This window comes from Bufo bufo, chromosome 3 (genome assembly GCF_905171765.1).
Source record: "Bufo bufo chromosome 3, aBufBuf1.1, whole genome shotgun sequence".
NCBI lineage: Eukaryota > Metazoa > Chordata > Amphibia > Anura > Bufonidae > Bufo > Bufo bufo.
In genome coordinates this window covers 210,555,946-210,578,650 of record NC_053391.1, presented here as the reverse complement: position 1 = coordinate 210,578,650, position 22,705 = coordinate 210,555,946, and the positions used below count along the sequence as shown (strand labels likewise).

Genomic DNA, 22,705 nt, shown 5'->3' with positions numbered 1-22,705 from the left:
AGGTCTCCTCCCTTCCTCTGTTAACCTCATGGATGCTGCAGTGGCTACCCAGTGTGGCATCTAAGGGGTTAAACGGCAGGGTAGGAGCTAGCACCAATCTCGGACGTTGTAGCAGAATGTCAATTGTATATTACAACAGACACCCACTGCTGATGGCAGCAGCTCAGTTCCAGAGCCACTGCCATCAAGTTTTTAAAGTGTGGGGGCACAGATGATGGACAGGGCAGTACGGATGGCAGACGGGGGGAATGGGGGTGGCACAGAGGGCACAGTGGGGGCTCAAAGCATTACCTTCTGACAGGCTCTGATCTCCTCAGACACGATCTGTGGAGATCAAGGGCTGCAAACAGCATTTCCGTTCTGATTGGTTATCCCACAGCCCAGACATATGAAGAATATGGGAGATTGTTGTCGCATGCAGCATGCAACCAGTACTTTCCAAAAATTCCTGCAGCTCCTTTAACACCTACTCGCACATGGGCGTAACTGTACATCCAGACTGCATGATTGTTTAGTCAGTGTGCAGAGACTATCAGAGTGATCACTGACAAGGGACCACTCTGATTGTCCCTTGCCAGCAGCTCCTGTGTCTTCTCTGTTGGGAGAACGGAGATTCCAGGGCTGAACAGAATTTGGGTGTAACTGTACGCCCAATTGCAGAAACTTTCATGCAATCTGGACGTACAGTTATGCCCATATGCGGGAAAGGGTTAAAGCAGCTACAGGAATTTTTGATAAGTACTGGTTGTGTACTGCATGTGACAACAATCTCCCGTATTCTTCATATGTCTGGGCTATGGGGTAGAGTGGCAAGATGGAAGCCTATTCTTACAAAGAAAAACATTTAAGCCCAGCTCTGTTTTGACAAACCTCCACATCAAGACTGTCAAAGGCATGTGGGAAAATGTGTTATGGCCTGATGAGACTAAGCTTAAAAGGTATGTTTAGCTCAAAGCCAACACTGTGCACCACCAAAAGAACAACATACCCACAGTGAAGCATCATGGAAAAAGCATTACGTTTTGTGGCTGTTTTTCTGCAGCTGGAACTGGGGCTTTAGTCAAGGTGGAGGGAATTAAGGACAGTTCCAAATATCAGTCATTTTTCGCACAAAGAGGCACATTTGTCAGTCTTAATAGGCCCTATAGCTGGCGGCGCCGGCCTCTATATAACTTCAGCGTATCCACCACTGATTCTAAATGAAAGACAGCTTCCTTGCTGTCTTACATTTAGACCATTTTCTACTCCTAAACCAGGCATAGAAAATGATGAATGAGACCGGCCTGCAGATTTTAGGGGGCATTTACGAACCAATATATTCTGTATATCTGGCGCAGATTCTGTCACACGCCATGTTACGGCAGAATCTGTGACTTCTTCCCCGTTCACGCCAGGTCTAAAAAAAGAGTGTGGCATGGGCAGGGAAGAAGTCCCTGATTCTGCCCTAAAATGGGGTGCGACAGAATCTGCGCCAGATTTACAGCACAAAAGTGGCATATATCTGTTCGTAAATGACCCCCATAATCTTCAGGTCTCTGCTAAAAAGCTGAAAATGAAGAGAATTTTCCAAAGTATACTACCACAAAAGAATGGCTTCGCCAGAAAAAAATCTAAGTTTTGAAATAGCCCAGGCAGAGCTCAGACCTGACTCCAATTGAAAATAGGTGGGTTGACCTGAAGAGGTCTGTACACAGGAGATTCCCTCGCAATCTGACAGATTTGGAGCACTTTTGCAACTCAAGATGTGCCATGCTGATAGACTCCTACACAATGCTGTCATAAATCTAAAATGTACATCAACAAAGTATTAGTATAACCCCTTAAGGACCAGTGCCGTACACGTACAGCGGGTTAATCGGGCGTGTGCATGAGCTGTGCCCACCCAATCAGCAGCACAGACCCAGCAATAACTGACAGCCAAGCCCCTGCTGCATACACCGACATCGGTGAAAACACAGATGCCCGCGTATTAACCCCTTGTATGCCGTGGTCAAAGCTGACTGCGGCATGCAGAGGGTTTTTGGAGGGTACGGGAGCCCTCCTCATCTCCATCAGGTCCTCGCACTGCAGTGGCGACCCGATGGCAGAGAAGGCAAGCTTGATGCCTTTCATAGGCATCGGGGCTTGCCTTCTATGGAAGCCTGTGAGATCCAGCCCTTAGGCTGGGTCTCACAAGCAGGCTGTCAGCATACAAGCTGACATGCAATGTATTACAATACAGGATGTATTGTAATATACAGGGTGGGCCATTTATATGGATACACCTTAATAAAATGGGAATGGTTTGTGATATTAACTTCCTGTTTGTGGCACATTAGTATATGTGAGGGGGGAAACTTTTCAAGATGGGTGGTGACCATGGCGGCCATTTTAAAGTCGGCCATTTTGAATCCAACTTTTGTTTTTTCAATAGGAAGAGGGTCATGTGACACATCAAACTTATTGGGAATTTCACAAGAAAAACAATGGTGTGCTTGGTTTTAACGTAACTTTATTCTTTCATGAGTTATTTACAAGTTTCTGACCACTTATAAAATGTGTTCAATGTGCTGCCCATTGTGTTGGATTGTCAATGCAACCCTCTTCTCCCACTCTTCACACACTGATAGCAACACCGCAGGAGAAATGCTAGCACAGGCTTCCAGTATCCGTAGTTTCAGGTGCTTTCAGGAGACACTAAAACATGATTTTTTTGTTTCAAAAATGCTTTATTGTGTAAAACTTAAATAAATAACAAAAAGTATACAAATTTGATATTGCCACGTCCGTAACGACCTGCTGTATAAAAATTTTACATGACCTAACCTAAAAATAAAATAAAAACTGTGTCAAAAAACCTATTTTTTGTCACCTCACATAACAAAAAGTGAAATACCAAGTGATCAAAAGTCATACGCATCCCAAAATAGTACCAATCAAACCAACATCTCATCCCGCAAAAAATGAGACCCTACCTAAGACAATTGCCCAAAAAATAAAAAAAAATATGGCTCTCAGAAAATGGAGACACTGAAAAATCATTAAAAAAATGCTTTATTATGTAAAACTAAAGTAAACAACCAACATAGTCATATTTGGTATTTTTGCATCCGTTACAACCTGCTCTATAAAAATAGCACATGATAAAAATGGTGCCAAAACAGCTATTTTTTGTTACCTTACCTCACAAAAAGTGTAATATAGAGCAACTAAAAATCATATGTACCCTAAAATAGTACCAACAAAACTGCCACCTTATTCCGTAGTTTCCAAAAAGGGGTCACTTTTTTTTGGAGTTTCTACTCTAGGGGTGCATCAAGGGGTCTTCAAATGTGACAGGGCAACTTAAAATTATCCCAGTGAAATCTGCCCTCCAAAAACAATATGGCGTTCCTTTCCTTGCCGTGTGCTCGTACAGCAGTTTACGACCACATATGGGGTGTTTCTGTAAACTACAGAATCAGGGTAATAAATATTAAGTTTTGTTTAGCCGTTAACCCTTGCTTTGTTACTGGTAAATATTGATTAAAATAAAAAATCTGCCCAAAAAGTTGAATTCTGAAATTTTATCTACATTTTCCTTTAATTCTTGTGAAAGCACCTAAAGGGTTAACAAAGTTTGTAAAATCAGTTTTGAATACCTTGAGGGGTGTACTTTATAAAATGGGGCCATTTATGGGTGGTTTCTATTATGTCAGCCCCACAAAGTGACTTTAGACCTGAAATGGTCGTAAAAAATTGGGTTTTGGAAATTTTCTTAAAAATTTCAATATTTGCTTCTAAACTTCTAAGCCTTCTAATGTCCCAAAAAAAGAAAATGTAATTTACAAAATTATCCAAACATGAAGTAGACATATGGGAAATGTAAAGTAGTACTGTAACTATTTTAGGAGGAATCACCATCGGTTTTAAAAGTAGAGAAATTGAAATTTTGAAAATTTATAATTTTTCCAAATGCTTGGTAAATTATAATTTTTTTTTATTTAAAAAATGCAATATTTTGACTCAAATTTACCACTGTCATGAAGTACAATATGTGACAAGAAAACAATCTCAGAATGGCCTGGATAAGTAAAAGTGTTATAAAGTTATCACCACATAAAGTGACAGATTTGCAAAAAATGGCCTGGTCCTTAAGGTGAAAAATGGCAGGGTCCTAAAGGGGTTAATGGAGTGCTTATTTATGGAACCACATTATTATAGTTTTTTATTTTTATTTTTCCACCCTAAAATATTTCAATTTGTTTGTCAACTGATTTGTAAAGATTATAGGCAACATTAAAGGGGTTCTGCAGTTTTTTTTAAACTGATGATCTATCCTCTGGATAGATCATCAGCATTTGTTCGGCAGGGGTCCGACACCCGGGACCTCTGCCGATCAGCTGTTTGAGAAGGCAGCGGCGCTGGCAGTAGCGTCACGACTAATATCACTGGCCTGGGCGGGGCTAAACTCTGTTCACTTGAATGGAGCTTAGCCACGCCCAGGCTAGTGATACTAGTTGTGACGTCACTGGGCCTGTGGTAAACAGCGAGAAGGCCGCGTACATAGAGCACTATATAAATACTTGTACTAATTAAAAACCAATATAAATAAAATATTTCAGTATGATCTAAAAAAGTATGCAAGATAATGTTATTGATACTAAAAACTTACACCTGTACACCTATTTAACATCTGATGAACATTCAGAAGGTTCTGTTTTGCTGTCAAATCTCAGGGCTACGTTTTCTAAACCCTGAAGGTTAGATTTTATGATTCACACTTGATAAGCATAGTATTTTATTGTGCTTTAAAAAAAAAAAAAAATTTACAGTTTTATCAGTACTTTTGTCCTCAAGCTATTGTACATATGAGTGGACTATACCATGTGAGAGAAATCTATGCTATTGTCCTGCAAGGATATTGATTTAAGATAGCTGAAAGTAAGAGTCATAGATTGATGTCAGATTGAATAATATGATGTAACAAGCACTATTGGCTCTTAGCAGTCTGACTATTAGAAACATATAATTGTGGCATTAAAATGGAGTGACAGAATTTCACCCCTTTGTTCACCAAATGTTCATCCTTACAATGTATCTAAAAAAGAAAAAGAAAAAAAAAAAAACTTTGCAAACAGTAAAGATATCCTAATTTTGTTATTAATACAACTGATATGTGAACCTATGTATCTGTATGGTTATAAGCCACTAACCTTGTGTAGTCTTATTCCGAAGTCATGTTTTTACGCCATTCCATCTGTCTTTTTGAGACTAGAGGCAGTAGATGCGGGAGAAGATGAAAAGGAGTATCCGACTACACAAAGGCTTTGTTTGTAGTCTGTAATCATGGTGACACATAGGTTTGCATAATAGCTATACATACAAAATGGTTGTATATTTTTAATAAAGGTTGTTTGCAAAGTTGATTCATTTTTGTTGGTTTCAAAAAGTACACATTGCCTAAAACAAACCATACAATCTTTAGATAGGCAAACGTAAAATACCTTGCAGAAAACTTAATGAATTTAATAGTATTTTATATCCGGCAAGTAACCTCAATCTCTACTGTAAAATATACATATTGCTACCAGAAGGGGGCATTACTGTAGTTTTGCTAATCTATTGTGATTGCCCAAAGCTAAAGAAAACCCTCCTGTTTTTCATATTCTAGCAAAACAGAAATATAGAACTATATACGGTTTCTTTATATGGCCAGATATTGGTCCACAAATTTAAAAGCATGATACCAAAGACAGGCAGTACAGTAACTGTTTAAGGAATCCAATGTACACTGGCACCTGCACTGAAAGTTCCGGCAATTCAATCCAGCCATCAAGGGTTAATAAATGCCCCTAAAACACATACACTATTATATAAACACTTTGAATTGTCCCAAATTGTATATATATATTTAAATGGATATTTCATATCGCACATGTCACGTTCGGGTGTGGGAGGAAAACACCACACCGAACATAGGAGGGAAAGGGGTGAAGGAATAAGGCCTGGAAACTAGGGAAAGGAGATGGACACCTCCTAGTAAACCCCTAATCAAAGTCCTGACTAACTACCAGTATGAACTGACCCCAGAGGTACGTAGGTGAGTTCATACACCGGAATACCTAGTGTCCTAACTTGCCCTATAGGACTCTGGTACTAATGTCAGGACAACCTGTTCCTCCAAAAGGAAGGACGAACAGGAGTATCCCTCAGGCCTTAATACAAATGACAGGAAAATGCAACAGACAAAATAATCCAAACAAAACATAAAAGGGAAAGGAAACACTTAACTTCAATTGGCTATGGCAGCACCAGGAACTCAGTCGATCTCCACACACCAGCTATCCACAACTCCAACAGAAGCTATAAACTGCATAGCATAGTGGGAGAAACAACAATAAATAGAGAAGGTTAAATGACCATAATAGCCACACCTGGGGAAAAAAGGTGTGGCAAGCACCAGAAACAACACAGATGTCATTTGATCCAAACGTAAAACATGTCATATCAAACCATGTGCTGCCAGTCTCACCAATCTCCTGCCTCCTGTCACGGGAACGTCCGCGACAGTACTCCCCTTCTACGGGTGGCCTCCGGGCACCCAGGACCAACCTTATCCGGATGAGACCTGTGAAAGGCTTTCACCAAACAAGTGGCATTCATGTTAGATGCTGGTACCCACATCCTCTCCTCTGGTTCATAACACTTCCAGTGAACAAGATACTGTAGAGATCTACGGAGAACTCAAGAGTCAATAATCTTGGCAATCTGGAATTCCAAACTGCCGTCCACCATAACAGGAGCGGGTGGCAAGGTGGACGACTCCAAAGATTCAACATATCTCTTCAACAAAGATTTGTGAAACACATTATGCATTTTCAGAGCCTGAGTAAGTTCAAGACGAAAAGCTACAGGATTAATAACGGTAGTGATCTTATATGGACCAATAAACCTTGGACCTAACTTCCAAGAAGGAACCTTTAGCTTAATATTTCTTGTAGACAGCCACACAAAATCACCCACACTCAAGTCCGGACCATTCATACCTTTCCTGTCAGCCACATGTTTATACTTCTTGCCCATATTCCTAAAGATATTTAGAATTTTCCGCCATATAGAAGAAAATGATGACGTAAACCGTTCCTCCGTCAGGGATACTGGAAGTATTCGAACCAGAGAATGTGCCAAAACTCATATTCCCCAAAAAATGGCGACTTACCAGTGGACTGTCTACAATTGTTTATGGCAAAATCTGCCAAAGACAAAAACAAGGACCATTCAACCTGGTTCTCAGAGCCAAAACATCTTAAGTAAGTCTTCAGACTCTGATAAGTGAGTTCCGTCTGTCCATTCATCTGAGAATAAAAAGAAGAAGAAAAAGACAGTTGTACCCCCAGCTGAGTACAGAACGCCCTCCATAATCTGGACACAAACTGAGTCCCCCGATCCGAGACCATGTCAGAGGGAATGCCATGAAGTTTCACAATGGTGTCAACAAACATTCGGGAAAGTGTTTTAGCATTAGGTAGGCCAGGCAATGCTATAAAGTGCACCATTTTACTAAAACTATCAACTACCACCAGAATAACTGTCTTTACAGATTAATTAGTTAGATCAGAAATAAAATCCATAGACAAGTGAGTCCATTGTCTGGACGGTATGGGCAACGAAAGTAGAGATCCAGAAGATCGAGTATGTGTCACCTTAGAGCGTGCACAGATGCTACAGGCCGACACATAGTCCTCAACACACTTACACAAACCCGGCCACCAGAAACTATGAGAGATGAGGTCGGCAGTGGATCTACTCCCAGGGTGTCCCATAAGAACCGTACAGTGATGTTCCTCAAACACCTTATGACACAATTCTGATGGAACAAACAATTTCCCAGAGGGGCAAAACTCCAGTGGGTCTGCCTGAGCCTCTATAACCTTCACCTCTAGGTCAGGGTATAGAGCGGATATCACCACCCACTCCGACAGGACTCGGATTTTCAAAATCACCACCTCCAGGAAAACTATGTGACAAGGCATCTGCATTGATGTTTTTAACCCCAGGACGATAAGTGACAATGAAATTGAATCGGATGAAAAACAAAGACTATCTGGCCTGCCTAGAGTTCAGTAGTTTAGCCGACTCCAGGTAAGGCCTCTTTCACACTACCGTTTTTTTTTTTCGTTTTGCGGTCCGTTTTTTGCGGTCCGTATACGGTCCGTATACGGAACCATTCATTTCAATGGGTCCGCAAAAAAACGGAATGTGTTCCGTATGCATTCCGTTTCCGTATTTCCGTTTTTCCGTTCCGTGGAAAGATAGAACATGTCCTATGTTTGTCCGCAAATCACGGTCCGTGGCTCCATTCAAGTCAATGGGTCCGCAAAAAAAAAAAGGATTACATACGGAAATGCATCCGTATGTCTTCCGTTTCCGTTCCGTTTCCGTTCCGTTTCCGTTCCGTTTCCGTTCCGTTTTTTCTGAACCATCTATTGAAAATGTTATGGCCAGCCCAATTTTTCCAATGTAATTACTGTATACTGTATATGCCATACGGAAAAACGGAACGGAACAACGGAACGGAAACGGAAACACAACGGAACCAAAAAACGGAACAACGGATCCGTTAATATCGGAACGCAAAACACTGAAATGGACATACTGTAGTGTGAAAGAGGCCTAAGCCAGATATTTGTGATCTGTGAACACAGTGATTGGATAAATCGCCCCTTCCAACCAATTCCTCAAAAGCCAACATAATGGCCAGCACCTCTCTATTACCCACATCGTAATTTCTCTCTGCGGCAGAGAGTTTTTTTTAGAGAAAAATGCACATGGGCGCCATTTACCAGGTGACGGGCCCTGCGATAAGACTGCTTCTACCCCCACCTCGGACATGTAAACTTCCACAATGAAAGGTTGTGATACATCTGGCTGCACCAATATAGGGGGAGAAGTGAAGCACTACTTAACCGCCAAAACGGCTGGCAACGCCGAATCAGACCACACTGAAACATGCGTCCCTTTCTTAGTCATGTCCATTAAGGGTTTCACCACTGTCAAATAGTTCTGAATAAATTTTCGGTAATAGTTGGTGAACCCCAAAAACCGCATGAGAGCCTTCAGATTTTCAGGTCGATACCAGTGCAATACAGCACGGACTTTTTCTGGATCCATTCGAAAACCTGAAGATGACAGCAGGTAGCCCAAGAATTGCACCTCATGTACAGCAAAAACACACTTCTCTAATTGAATTTATTATCTCTTAGGATCTGTAACACCCGTCTAACATGATCCTGATGAGTCTCCATGTCTGCAGAATAAATTAATATGTCATCCAAATACACGACAACAAACCTCCCCACCAAGTGATGAAAAATGTCATTCACAAACTGCTGGAAAACCGCAGGAGCATTGGTTAACCCAAAAGGCATGACCAGGTTCTCAAAGTGACCCTCTGAGGTATTAAAAGCCGTCTTCCATTCATCCACTTCCTTGATCCTGACCAGTTTATATGGCCCCCCTAACCCCTTAAGGACCATTGCCATACATGTACGTCACAGCTGGACATGACTTAAGGACCAGGGACGTACATGTACGGCGGGCTGATCTGACGGGTGCAGGAGCTGCGCCCGCCCGATCAGTGGCACAGACTCGGCAGTAACTGACAGCCGAGCCCCTGCTGCATACGCCGGCATCGGCATACGCAGGCAAAAAAAGTGTTTTTCATAATAAAAAAAATTGAAAGTTTCAGGTAAAACACATAAAACACATAAAATTGCAGTGTCCGTAACGATAGGCTCTATAAAAATATCACATGATCCACACCCTCACCTGAACGCCGTAGGAAAAAACTGTGCTAAAACCACAATTTTTTGTCACCTTACATCACAAAAAGTGCAACAACAAGCGATCAAAAAGGCATTTGCCCCCCAAAATAGTACTAATCAAACCGTCACCTCATCCAGCAAAAATGAGCATCTACAGAAAACAATCGGGCAAAAAATAAAATAAACTATGGCTCTCAGAATATGGAGACACTAAAACATGATTTTTTTTTTTGTTTCAAAAATGCTTTTATTGTGTTAAAAGTGAAAATAAATTAAGAAAGTTGACATATTAGGTATTGCCATGTCCGTAAAAACCAGGTCTATTAAAATCTCACATGACCTAACCCCTCAGGTGACCACCATAAAAAAAATAAAACAAACTGTTTCAAAAAAGCTATTTTTTGTCAACTTACATCAAAGTGTAAAACCAAGCGATCAAAAAGTCATACGCACCGAAAAATAGGACCAATCAAACCATCATATCCTCCCGCAAAAAATGAGACCAAGTAAATCACCCAAAAAATAAAAAAGCTATGGCACTCAGAATATGGAGACACTAAAAAAACACGTTTAAAAAAAAAATGCTTTATTATGTAAAACTGAAACAACCAACCAAAAAGTAGTCATATTTGGTATTGTCGCGTCTGTAACAACCTGCTCTATAAAAATAGCACATGATCTAACCCGTCAGATGAACAATGTAGAAAACAAAAAATAAAAACGGTGCCAAACCAGCTATTTTTTTGTTACCTTACCTCACCTCACCAAAAGTGTAATACAGAGCAACCAAAAATCATATGTACCCTAAAATAGTACCAACAAAACTGCCACCTTATCCCGTAGTTTCCAAAATGGGGTAACTTTTTTGGAGTTTCTACTCTAGGTCTTCAAATGTGACATGGCAACTTAAAATTATCCCAGTGAAATCTGCCTTCCAAAAAACATATGGAGTTCCTTTCTTTCTGCACCCTGCCGTTTGCCCGTACAGCAGTTAACAACCACATATGGGGTGTTTCTGTAAACTACAGAATCAGGGTAATAAATAGTGAGTTTTGTTTGGCTATTAACCCTTGCTTTGTTACTGGTAAAAATGCATTAAAATGGAAAATCTGCCAAATAAGTGAAATTCTGAAATTTCATCTACATTTTCTTTTAATTCTTGTGGAACACCTAAAGGGTTAACAAAGTTTGTAAAATCAGTTTTGAATACCTTGAGGAGTGTAGTTTATAAAATGGGGCCATTTATGGGTGGTTTCTATTATGTAAGCCTCACAAAGTAAAAATTGGGTTTTGGAAATGTTCTTAAAAATGTTAAGATTTGCTTCTAAACTTCTAAGGTCCCAAAAAAAGAAAATGTCATTTACAAAATGATCCAAACATTAAGTCATGAAGTACAATATGTGATGAGAAAACAGTCTCAGAATGGCTTGGATAAGTAAAAGCATTTTTAAGTTATCACCAGATAAAGGGACATGTCAGATATGCAGAAAATGGACAGGTCCTAGTCCAACTTGGAGAACACCTTGGCATCAACAATCTGGTTAAACAAATCAGGAATCAAAGGAAGGGGGTAAGTATCCCGGACAGTAATCCGATTACTCCAACTCCAACAAAAGCTATAAACCACATAGCATAGTGGGAGAAACAACAATAAATAGAGATTGTTAAATGACCACAATAGCCACACCTTGGGAAAGAAGGTGTGGCAAGCACCAGAAACAACACAGACGTCATTTGATCCAAATGGAAAACATGTCAGATCAAACCACGTGTTGCCAGTCTCACCGATCTCCTGCCACCTGTCGCTGGAACGTCCGTGACAGCACAATGCAATAAAGTACAATATCCATAATACAGTACATAAAACAAGGAGTTAACTCATTTCCTTGTTAAAGAGGTTCTCTGGGAATTAAGAATATGAAAATACTTAAATATTAATGCATTTTAAATATATTAACAATTACATTTCATTCGTTTTAATGGCTCGTTTTGTCCGGGGAGCAATCATTAGGAAAAATAAAATGGATGCCATCCTACTAATTACACAGGAGGAGTTAAAGAGCTGCACCATCTTCCTCTCTTACTTGTCAGGGATTATGATCCTCAATACAGTTTAATATGATCTTCAGATGAATCTCTGTAGGAATGGAGTTCATGAGGAAACATGAATTACAGAGAGGAGGTGGGGGTGTAGATAATGAGCAGCAGTCTTTGTATGCAGTCTCTATTACCACAGCCCCACATTACCGGTCCTGTCCATCCTCTTTGTACTTCATGTCTCCTCATAATCTCCATTCCTACAGAGATTCACCTAAAGATCTTATCATCTGTATTCAGGACCATAATTCCTGACAAGCAGAGCAGAGAGGAGGATGAGCCAGCTCTTTAGCTTAGTGTTGTAAAGTAACTTGTCCTGCTGTGTGATTGGGACAGGTTTTGTGTGTGCTAATAGGACGGTGGCCATTTTATTTCCCCTGATTGCTCCCCAGACAAAATGAACCATTATAAATAATGAATTGTATTTGGGAATACATTTATACTAAAGATATATTTAAGAATTTTAATTTTCTTAATTTCCGGAAAACTCCTTTAAGTAGATAAAACATGGCTTCCTGCCAAAGTTTTTCTACACCAATAAATTAAATAGTGATTTTATGTGAAGGGGAAATGGCTTCGTTTGGGTACATTCTGTACAGAGTTCTATTTAGATGCTGAGGATAGCAAAAAATTGTGAGAGAATAGCAAAATGCAAGTCTCCTCAAATAGTATTTCTTATTAACCAATCAATGAACTTATCAATATTTTTCTGCTGCTTTTCAGGAAATTGATACCCCTTTCAGGCTGTATGGACTTGCAATGAACCCTCTAATATACAATATAAGCAGAGTGGTTATTCTTTCTGCAGTGTCTGGTGTCGTGAGTGACCTCCTGGGATTCAACATTAGAGTAAGTGCAGCATACAAATCTCATGGGATAGATAGATAGATGATTGATTAATATTAGATAGAAGATATTAGATTTATAGATGATTAGATAAATAGATAGACAGATAGATAGAAGATATTAGATACAGTGCCTTGCAAAAGTATTCACCCTCCTTGACTTTTTTCGTATTTTGGTACCTCACAACCTGGAATTAACATGGATTGCATCATTTAATTTACAGAACATGCGAACAACTTTGAAGATGTTTTTTTTTTTTTTATTGTGAAGCAAACAACAAATAGGACAAAATAACAGAAAAAGTCAATGTGCATAACTATTCACCCCCCCCCCCCCCCCCCCCCCTAAAGTCAATACTTTGTAGAGCCATCTTTTGCAGCAATCACAGCTCCAAGTCGCTTTGGATAAGTCTCTATGAACTTGCCACATCTTACCGCTGGGATTTTTGCCCATTCCTCCTTGCAAAACTGCTCCAGCTCCTTCAAGTTGGATGGTTTGCGCTTGTGAACAGCAATCTTTAAGTCTGACCACAGATTATCCATTGGATTGAGATCTGGGCTTTGACTAGGCCATTCTAACACATTTACATGTTTCCCCTTAAACCACTCAAATGTTGCTTTAGCAGTGTGTTTGGGGCCAAAAAATTCTATTTTAGTCTCATCAGACCAGAGCACCTTCCTCCATACATTTTGGGAGTCTCCCACATTCCTTTTTCGCAAACTCACAACATGCCTTATTGTTTTTAGCTGAAAGTAATGGCTTTCTTGTGGCCACTCTGCCATAAAGCCCAACTCTATGGAGCATACGGCTTATTGTCGTCCTATGTACAGGTCTCTGCTGTGGAACTCTGCAGCTCCTCCAGATTTACCTTAGGTCTCTGTGCTGCCTCTCTGATTAATTCCCTCCTTGCCCGGTCCGTGAGTTTTGGTGGGCGGCCGTCTTTTGGCAGGCTTGTTGTTCTGCCATGTTCTTTCCATTTGGTTATGATAGATTTGATGGTGCTCCTGGGGATTTGGATATTTTTTTTTATAACCTAACCCTGACTTGTACTTCTCAACAACATTGTCCCTTACTTGTTTGGAGAGTTCCTTGGTCTTCATGGCAGTGTTTGGTTAGTGATGCCTCTTGCTTAGGTGTTGCAGCCTCTGGGGGCCTTTCAAAAAAGGTAATGACCGATCATGTGACACTTAGATTGCACACAGGTGGATATCGTTTCACTAATTATGTGACTTCTGAAAGTAATTGGTTGCACCAGAGCTTTTTATAGGCTTCCTAACAAAGGGGGTGAATACATGCGCACATGCAAATTTTCTGTTTTCTATTTCTAAACAATAGTTTTATTTATGTATTTTTATAATTTCACTTGACCAACAAAGGCTACTTTCACACTTGCGTTCGGTGCGGATCCATCTGGTATCTGCACAGACGGATCCGCACCTATAATGCAAACGCTTGCATCCGTTCAGAACGGATCTGTCTGCATAACTGTTTTTTCAGATCTGAGTTTTCACATCGTGAAAACTCAGATCCGACAGTATATTCTAACACAGAGGTGTTCCCATGGTGATGGGGACGCTTCAAGTTAGAATATACTAAAAGAACTGTGTACATAACTGCCCCCTTCTGCCTGGCAGCACCCGATCTCTTACAGGGGGCTGTGATCCGCACAATTAACCCCTCAGGTGCCGCACCTGAGGGGTTAATTGTGCGTATCATAGCCCCCTGTAAGAGATCAGGTGCTACCAGGCAGCAGGGGCCAGACCCCCCCTCCCTCCCCAGTATTATATTCATTGGTGGCCAGTGCGGCCCCCCTCCCTTCCTCCCCAGTATTATATTCATTGGTGGCCAGTGCAGCCCCCCTCCCTCCCCAGTATTATATTCATTGGTGGCCAGTGCAGCCCCCCCTCCCTCCCCAGTATTATATTCATTGGTGGCCAGTGCGGCCCCCCACCCTCCCTCCCCAGTATTATATTCATTGGTGGCCAGTGCGGCCTCCCCTCCCCCCCCCCCTAATTAAAATCACCCCCCCCCATCATTGGTGGCAGCGGAGAGTTTCGATCGGAGTCCCAGTTTAATCGCTGGGGCTCCGATCGGTTACCATGGTTACTTCGCAATTTTAGAAGCATTATACTTACCTGCGCTGTCTGTGGCCAGCCGGGCGCTCCTCCTACAGGTAAGTATAATGCTCCTAAAATTGCTAAGTAACCATGGCAGCCAAGACTGCAGTAGCGTCTTGGCTGCCATGGTAACCGATCGGATCCCTAGCGATTAAACTGGGACTCCGATCGGAACTCTTCGCTGCCACCAATGATTGGGGGGGGGATTTTAATTAGGGGGGGGGGAGATGGGAGGCCGCACTGGCAACCAATGAATATAATACTGGGGAGGGAGGGGGGCCGCACTGGCCACCAATGAATATAATACTTGGGAGGGAGGGGGCCCGCACTGGCCACCAATGAATATAATACTGGCGAGGGAGGGGGGCCGCACTGGCCACCAATGAATTTAAAACTGTGGAGGGAGGGGGGTCTGGCTCCTGCTGCCTGGTAGCACCTGATCTCTTACAGGGGGCTATGATACGCACAATTAACCCCTCAGGTGCTGCCAGGCAGCAGGGAGCAGTTATTACACAGTTCTCAGTATATTCTAACTTGAAGCGTCCCCATCACTATGGGAACGCCTCTGTGTTAGAATATACTGTCGGATCTGAGTTTCACGATCTAACTCAAATCCGATGGTATATTCTAACATAGAGGCGTTCCCATGGTGATGGGGACGCTTCAAGTTAAAATATACCATCGGATTGGAGAAAACTCAGATCCGATGGGACTCCTGACTTTACATTGAAAGTCAATGGGGGACGGATCAGTTTGCAATTGCACCATATTGTGTCAACGTCAAACGGATCCATCCCCATTGACTTGCATTGTAAGTCAGGATGGATCCGTTTGGCTCCGCACGGCCAGGCGGACACCAAAACGCTGCAAGCTGCGTTCGGGTGTCCGCCTCCTGAGCTGAATAGAGGCGGAACAGAGCCAAACTGATGCATTCTGAGCGGTTCCTTATCCATTCAGAATGCATTGGGGCTGTACGCATCCGTCCTGGGCCGCTTGTGAGAGCCTTCAAACGGAACTCACAAGCGGAACCCCGAACGCAAGTGTGAAAGTAGCCTTAGACTACTGTGTTCTGATCCAACACATAAAATTCAGATTAGCAAAACATTGAACTTAAGGCTGTAATGTAACAAAATACAAAAAAAAAGTCAAGGTGGGTGAATACATTTGCAAGGCTCTGCATATATGAGATAGATAAATAGAGAGATAGAACATATATATGAGATAGATAGATAGATAGATAGATAGATAGATAGATAGATAGATAGATAGATAGATAGATCGGTATCTAGCTAGATATCCGTCAGACAGTAAATTAGTATGGGTTCTTTTCTTTCAATAAATGTTATGCTTTGCATCTGAAATTGCCAATGTTACTTTTTAGTAAATTATCAGTAAGGGTAATAAAGAGAGAAATCCAGGTTGGTATTAATAGGAGTTTTTTCCCCATGGATAATAGTTATGGCCTTTCACTAGTGTATATTATCACTTCATTACGGTCTGACTGCTGGAACCTCCACAATCCCTAGAAAGCATGCCCCCAAGGACAGTTTTTATGCACAGCTCCTGCCGAGACACTATGTAGAGAGCTCATCAATCCACTATGCGACAGCACCCTAAATCGTCTACTCTGTCCAGAAGGGTGTTCATCAAGGGACACACCAAAAGATGAGGGGTGGGGGGGGGGGCACAAAGGATGATGCACAACAAAGCAAATGTGCTAGATAAGCAGATAAAGCCATGCCAAAAGAAATGATAGATGGTAATACTAACCCAGCTCACAATGGAGCCACTCACAACAACCTTCTGCAAGTGCTGAAGGGAGCTCCATGAATGTGCCACTTTGCTGTAAAATACAGTATTCGGAAGCAGCCAGGACAAGAAACCCCTCCCTCCTAAGTACATCACAAGAAGAACCCTCCCTTCCTATTGCTGTAAGTGGGGGAATCCCTTAGACTCTTTTCTGTACTTGGGCCAGGGGGAAGCTTCCCCCATGCACTAAATCAGCAGAGGAAATACCAAAAAGACTTGGCACTGTATCAGTACCTAGCAAATCTAATAAGACAATGCCATGGATGGAGGGAACACAGGCCTGGTTGTTATGTCAGTAGTAGTACCTAACCAGTAAAGAGATCAGCAGGAAATGGAACCAGGGGAAATGCTGGATGTGGAGGTCCTGGGCTGGTGTGGTTACATGTGGTCTGCGGTTGTGAGGCCGGTTGGATGTACTGACAAATTCTCTGAAACGCCTTTGGAGACGGCTCATGGTAGAGAAATGAACATTCATTGCACGGGCAACAACTCTGGTAGACATTCCTGCAGTTAGCATGCCAATCTGTGGCATTGTGCTGTGTGATCAAACTGCACATTTCAGAGTGTCCTTTTATTGTGGGCAGTCTAAGGCACACATGTACAATATTCATGCTGTCTAATCAGCACCTTGATATGCCACACCTGTGAGGTGGGATGGATTATCTCGGCAAAGGAGAAGTGCTCACTAACACAGATTTAGACAGATTTGTGAACAATATTTGAGAGTAATGGGTCTTCTGTGTATGTAGAAAATGTTTCAGATCTTTGAGTTCAGCTCATGCAAAATGGGAGCAAAACCGAAAGTGTTGCGTTTATATTTTTGTTCAGTGTATATAAACTGCAGGCCTTCATGGGTGAAGCATATAAAGAGAAAAGCACCCCCGGTGAATCAATGCTTACACAATGGCATTACCATTACCACATCCTTCAGGTTAACAACTTTCAAAGTTCAGGCAAATTCCAATCCAGAAGGTAAAACAAGCACAATAAAGGAGATTTACTAAACCTCATGTGCCAGAATTCACACTTAAAGGGATTGTGCAAAACTGGGGTGGGTGTTGGCATACCTTCTCCCCACTTTACCAGACCTATAAAGGGAAGATTACTTACCTGCTACCTGGTGCTGGCTACCCACTCCTTCTCCTGGCCTGAGATGCTCCACTGGGCTCCCTTGATGTAAACATCCAGTTTCCAATCACTGGCCGCTGTGGAGAACGTATCTCCTTGTGTCACATGACAATTTGTCATGACATAGGGGGATTCAGTCACCGCTGCAGCCAATTACTGTCAAACTGGATGTTTACAGCGAGGCAGTCCAGAGGAGCATTGCAGGCTTGGAGGAGATGAAGAGGGGAGCCAGCGCTGGAAAGAAGGTAAATAAGCTTCAATTTACCAACCCCCCCCCCCCCTCCCTTTCCACCCATTTTTGCACAATCCCTTTAATTTGCACACAATGAAAATTCTGGTGTGCATGGCTTATGCCAGTTTTATTCTGTGTTCTGGGCACTTCATTAGATGATTATGGAAAGGGTATAGTAAAAAGGAGGCATAGTTTAAAATGCACGAACCTTTTGACTCAAAATATGTAATTAAATTTATATATATATATATATATATATATATATATATATATATACACACACACACACAGTATAAACATGTATAAATAAATATGTATACTGTATATATAACATGTATAAATAAACAGGCCTAACCAAAAGCTGCATAAAGAAAAGGGTCTAACATGACTAGCAAAATGTAACAAAGCTATCAGACCTCTGCCTGGTCTAGTTTTACGCTGTGTAAATTCAAGGCAATAATACATTTCCGCCTATGTGTCGAAGGATTCTCCCAGAAGCTCTATTTACTTCCATTTCTTCATGACAATAATGAAACATCTGGTTTACAGGTTGTTACTGGGTAGAGAAGCATACTAGGCAGTACCGTTTGCCCACAACAAGTTTCCAGACGAGACAGGTGCTAACTTGTGCCAATTGAGTTTGTCATCAGAAATATCCCATTGAAATCAGTAGGGCTGTTAGTTTACTGATAGATTTCTGGGAGGAATAACAGAGAAACAGCACCATGTAGAATACTATTTAGGAAGACAGGCATGTCAGGAGAGCTGAAGGTCCTCTTTGAGATGACTAAATAGTAGATATGATGCAGTGAGATTTCATGTTGAAACTTGATCTGTTTTTACAAAGAAAAAATACATTTGAACACATTTTCACTTTTAGCTGAGATATGTTCAGTCTGATGTCATATTGTATATTGGGTCATATCCAGCTCCTACAGCATTATAGTCGGCTAAAATTGCTTTCCCCACCACCTCTCTATCTTCCTAGCTGTGGAAAATTAAACCATGACCTCATTTGGAGAAACACATCTATGCAGACACACAGGTTGAAATTTGTGATCCACGTTCTCACGAGGCAAGCTTGGACAGCTCAGCATTGCATCCCTTACAAGATTTGCATGAAGAAGAATCACTGAGATGTCAAGAAACGTTGGATGTCGTTCCAAGATGGCAAAGACTGTTAATTAGACTGCCTGTTTCATGTGTGCCAAGTGACTTTTTATAGCAGATGAGTTTACTTTTTGGGTAGAAAAAGAAAAGAAAAAAATTATTTATTGAAATTTTTAATGGATGATTTTTTTATGATTAAATCCTGTATTATTTAATATTAAACAGAACATAAAGTTATTTCTAGCATGACTTTATGGGATTATTTGTACATGCACAAAGAGGTTAAAAGGCACATTGTTATATTGTCTATATATTATTTGAAGAGGTTCTACTGAGCAGAAGATGGAAGTGTGGCTATGGATGTTACAGTAAGTCACTTTCTATACAGGCCCAGTCCCAACTGCCTGGGACCTGTGATCTGTCTGCTGTTTCAATTTGGGGGTTTGTACAGTATGTTAATAAGCTGTCATAGTACCTTTTTGATGACTAAGGATACTTTCACACTTGCGGCAGAGGAATCCGGCAGGCAGTTCCGTCGCCGGAACTGCCTGCTGGATCCGGCAAAACGTATGCCAACCTATTGCATTTTAAGACTGATCAGGATTCTGATCCGTCTTACAAAAGCATTGCAAGAACGGATCCGTCTGTCCGTTTGTCATACGGACAAACAGATCTGTTTTGATCTTTTTTCACATTTTTATCGGTCTGCACTAATACATTCCTATTGAAAAAAATGCTGGATCCGGCATTCAGGCAAGTCTTCCGTTTTTTTCCCCGGAGATAAAACCGTAGTAAGCTGTGGTTTTATCTTTTGCCTGATCAGTCAAAAAGACTGAACTGAAGACATCCTGAACGGATTGCTCTTCATTCAGAATGCATGGGGATAAGGGTCCATTCACACGGACGTGTGAATGGACCCTAGAGCTGTTCAGTTCTTTTCCGGTATAGAGCCCCTAGGACGTAACTCTATGCCGGAAAAGAAAAACGCTAGTGTGAAAGTACTCTAAGGGTCTGTTCACACCTTTGAGAATTTGACACAGATGTCCCATGACTATCTGCATCTCATGCATATGAATGGGATTTCCACAAACCTGTTCACATGCTACAGAAAAATTCCATGTGAAAATAAGTAGCATGCTTTATTTCCATGGATTCAGCATGGAAAGCTGATGAGTAAGCCCGATCTCAGTTGGCCTAATTGAATACGGCTAAACCTCATCAGATTCAAGGCTTTTTACATCATCTGAGTAATTTATACTACGCTTCTTGCAGTAATATACAGTACAGACCAAAAGTTTGGACACACCTTCTCATTCAAAGAGTTTTCTTTATTTTCATGACTATGAAAATTGTAGATTCACACTGAAGGCATCAAAACTCTGAATTAACACATGTGGAATTATATACATAACAAACAAGTGTGAAACAACTGAAAATATGTCATATTCTAGGTTCTTCAAAGTAGCCACCTTTTGCTTTGATTACTGCTTTGCTCTTGGCATTCTCTTGATGAGCTTCAAGAGGTAGTCCCCTGAAATGGTTTTCACTTCACAGGTGTGCCCTGTCAGGTTTAATAAGTGGGATTTCTTGCCTTATAAATGGGGTTGGGACCATCAGTTGCGTTGAGGAGAAGTCAGGTGGATACACAGCTGATAGTCCTACTGAATAGACTGTTAGAATTTATATTATGGCAAGAAAAAAGCAGCTAAGTAAAGAAAAACGAGTGGCCATCATTACTTTAAAGGGTTTCTGTCACCCTGCAAAACTCATTATTTTTTTTTTTGGATAGTTAGATTGCTCATAGTGCGATATAGCAGAATATAATGCTCTTACTTACTTTCATGCGGCCGATTCTTTATAAAACGAACTTTTATAATATGTAAATGAGGGCTCTACCAGCAAGTAGGGCGGTCTACTTGCTGGTAGCTGCTGCAGAAATCCGCCCCCTCGCCGTGTTGATTGACAGGGCCAGCCGTGATCTCCTCCTCCGGCAGGCCCTGTCAGTAATTCAAAAATCGCGCGCCTCGCGTCATTCGGCGCAGGCGCTCTGAGATGAGGAGGCTCGTCTCCTCAGCACTCCCTCAGTGCGCCTGCGCGATGACGTCTTCTCTTTCGGTGATGTCATCGGCGCAGGCGCACTGAGGGAGTGCTGAGGATACGAGCCTCCTCATCTCAGAGCGCCTGCGCCGAATGACGCGAGGATGCGCGATTTTTGAATTACTGACAGGGCCGGCCGGAGGAGGAGATCACGGCTGGCCCTGGTCAATCAAACACGGCGAGGGGGCGGATTTCTGCAGCAGCTACCAGCAAGTAGACGCCCCCTACTTGCTGGTAGAGCCCTGATTTACATATTATAAAAGTTCGTTTTATAAAGAATCGGCCGCATGAAAGTAAGTAAGAGCATTATATTCTGCTATATCGCACTATGAGCAATCTAACTATCCAAAAAAAAAATAATGAGTTTTGCAGGGTGACAGAAACCCTTTAAGAAATGAAGGTCAGTCAGTCAGCCGAAAAATTGGGAAAACTTTGAAAGTAAGGGCTATTTGACCATGAAGGAGAGTGATGGGGTGGTGCGCCAGATGACCTGGCCTCCACAGTCACCGGACCTGAACCCAATCGAGATGGTTTGGGGTGAGCTGGACCGCAGAGTGAAGGCAAAAGGGCCAACAAGTGCTAAGCATCTCTGGGAACTCCTTCAAGACTGTTGGAAGACCATTTCAGGGGACTACCTCTTGAAGCTCATCAAGAGAATGCCAAGAGTGTGCAAAGCAGTAATCAAAGCAAAAGGTGGCTACTTTGAAGAACCTAGAATATGACATATTTTCAGTTGTTTCACACTTATTTGTTATGTATATAATTCCACATGTGTTAATTCATAGTTTTGATGCCTTCATAGTCATGAAAATAAAGAAAACTCTTTGAATGAGAAGGTGTGTCCAAACTTTTGGTCTGTACTGTATATGTTAAAGAGGACCTTTCATGGGTCCAAACATTATAAACTAAGTATCAGGATACATAGGGCATAGTGCAGGGATCTAACTGCACTTACTATTTTTTTTCTGGGAGCTGCTCCATTCGCCGCTGTGGCCCCTATTGTATTTTCCCGCCTGGTATGCGAATTTTAGCATTGGTACAGGGAGGAGGAGACTACCCCGCTTCTCAATGGGCGTCTCCTTCTCCCTGGCTGTAGCGCTGTCCAATCACAGCTGAGAGCGTCACAGCCACGGAGAAGGAGATGCCCATTGAGAAACAGGGCAGTCTCCTCCTCCCTGTACCGATGCTAAAATTAGCATTCCAGGCGGGAGAATACAATGGGGGCCACAGCGGGCGAATGGAGCGGCGCCCAGAAAAAATTGTAAGTGCAGTTAGATCCATGCACTATGCCGTACATATCCTGATACTTAGTTTATGATGTCTGGACCTATGAAAGGTCCTCTTTAAATTTTCAGTATGAAAATCCAACACAAGTGAGCATAGCCTTAGAGGTAGGGCAGGCAAATAAACCTATATGGTTTCTCGATGTCCTCAAGACTTAGAACAGGTATGAGGCATCTGTTTGGACAATGTGAGCTGCCTGC

General features: G+C 41.8%; 1 protein-coding gene across 3 annotated transcripts in view; it reads left to right on the top strand.

Annotated features, from left to right (window-relative positions):
- PHTF1 (putative homeodomain transcription factor 1) overlaps positions 1-19,361 on the top strand; it is a 281,946-nt gene extending 262,585 nt beyond the window's left edge. For all 3 annotated transcript variants that reach the window (XM_040423902.1, XM_040423901.1, XM_040423900.1), the window contains 2 exons: positions 12,606-12,731; positions 19,003-19,361. In XM_040423902.1, coding sequence (XP_040279836.1) covers positions 12,606-12,731; positions 19,003-19,023 — 147 coding nt within the window. In that variant the 3' untranslated portion in view covers positions 19,024-19,361. The remainder of the gene's footprint in view (positions 1-12,605; positions 12,732-19,002) is intronic.
- Positions 19,362-22,705: the final 3,344 nt, after the last annotated feature.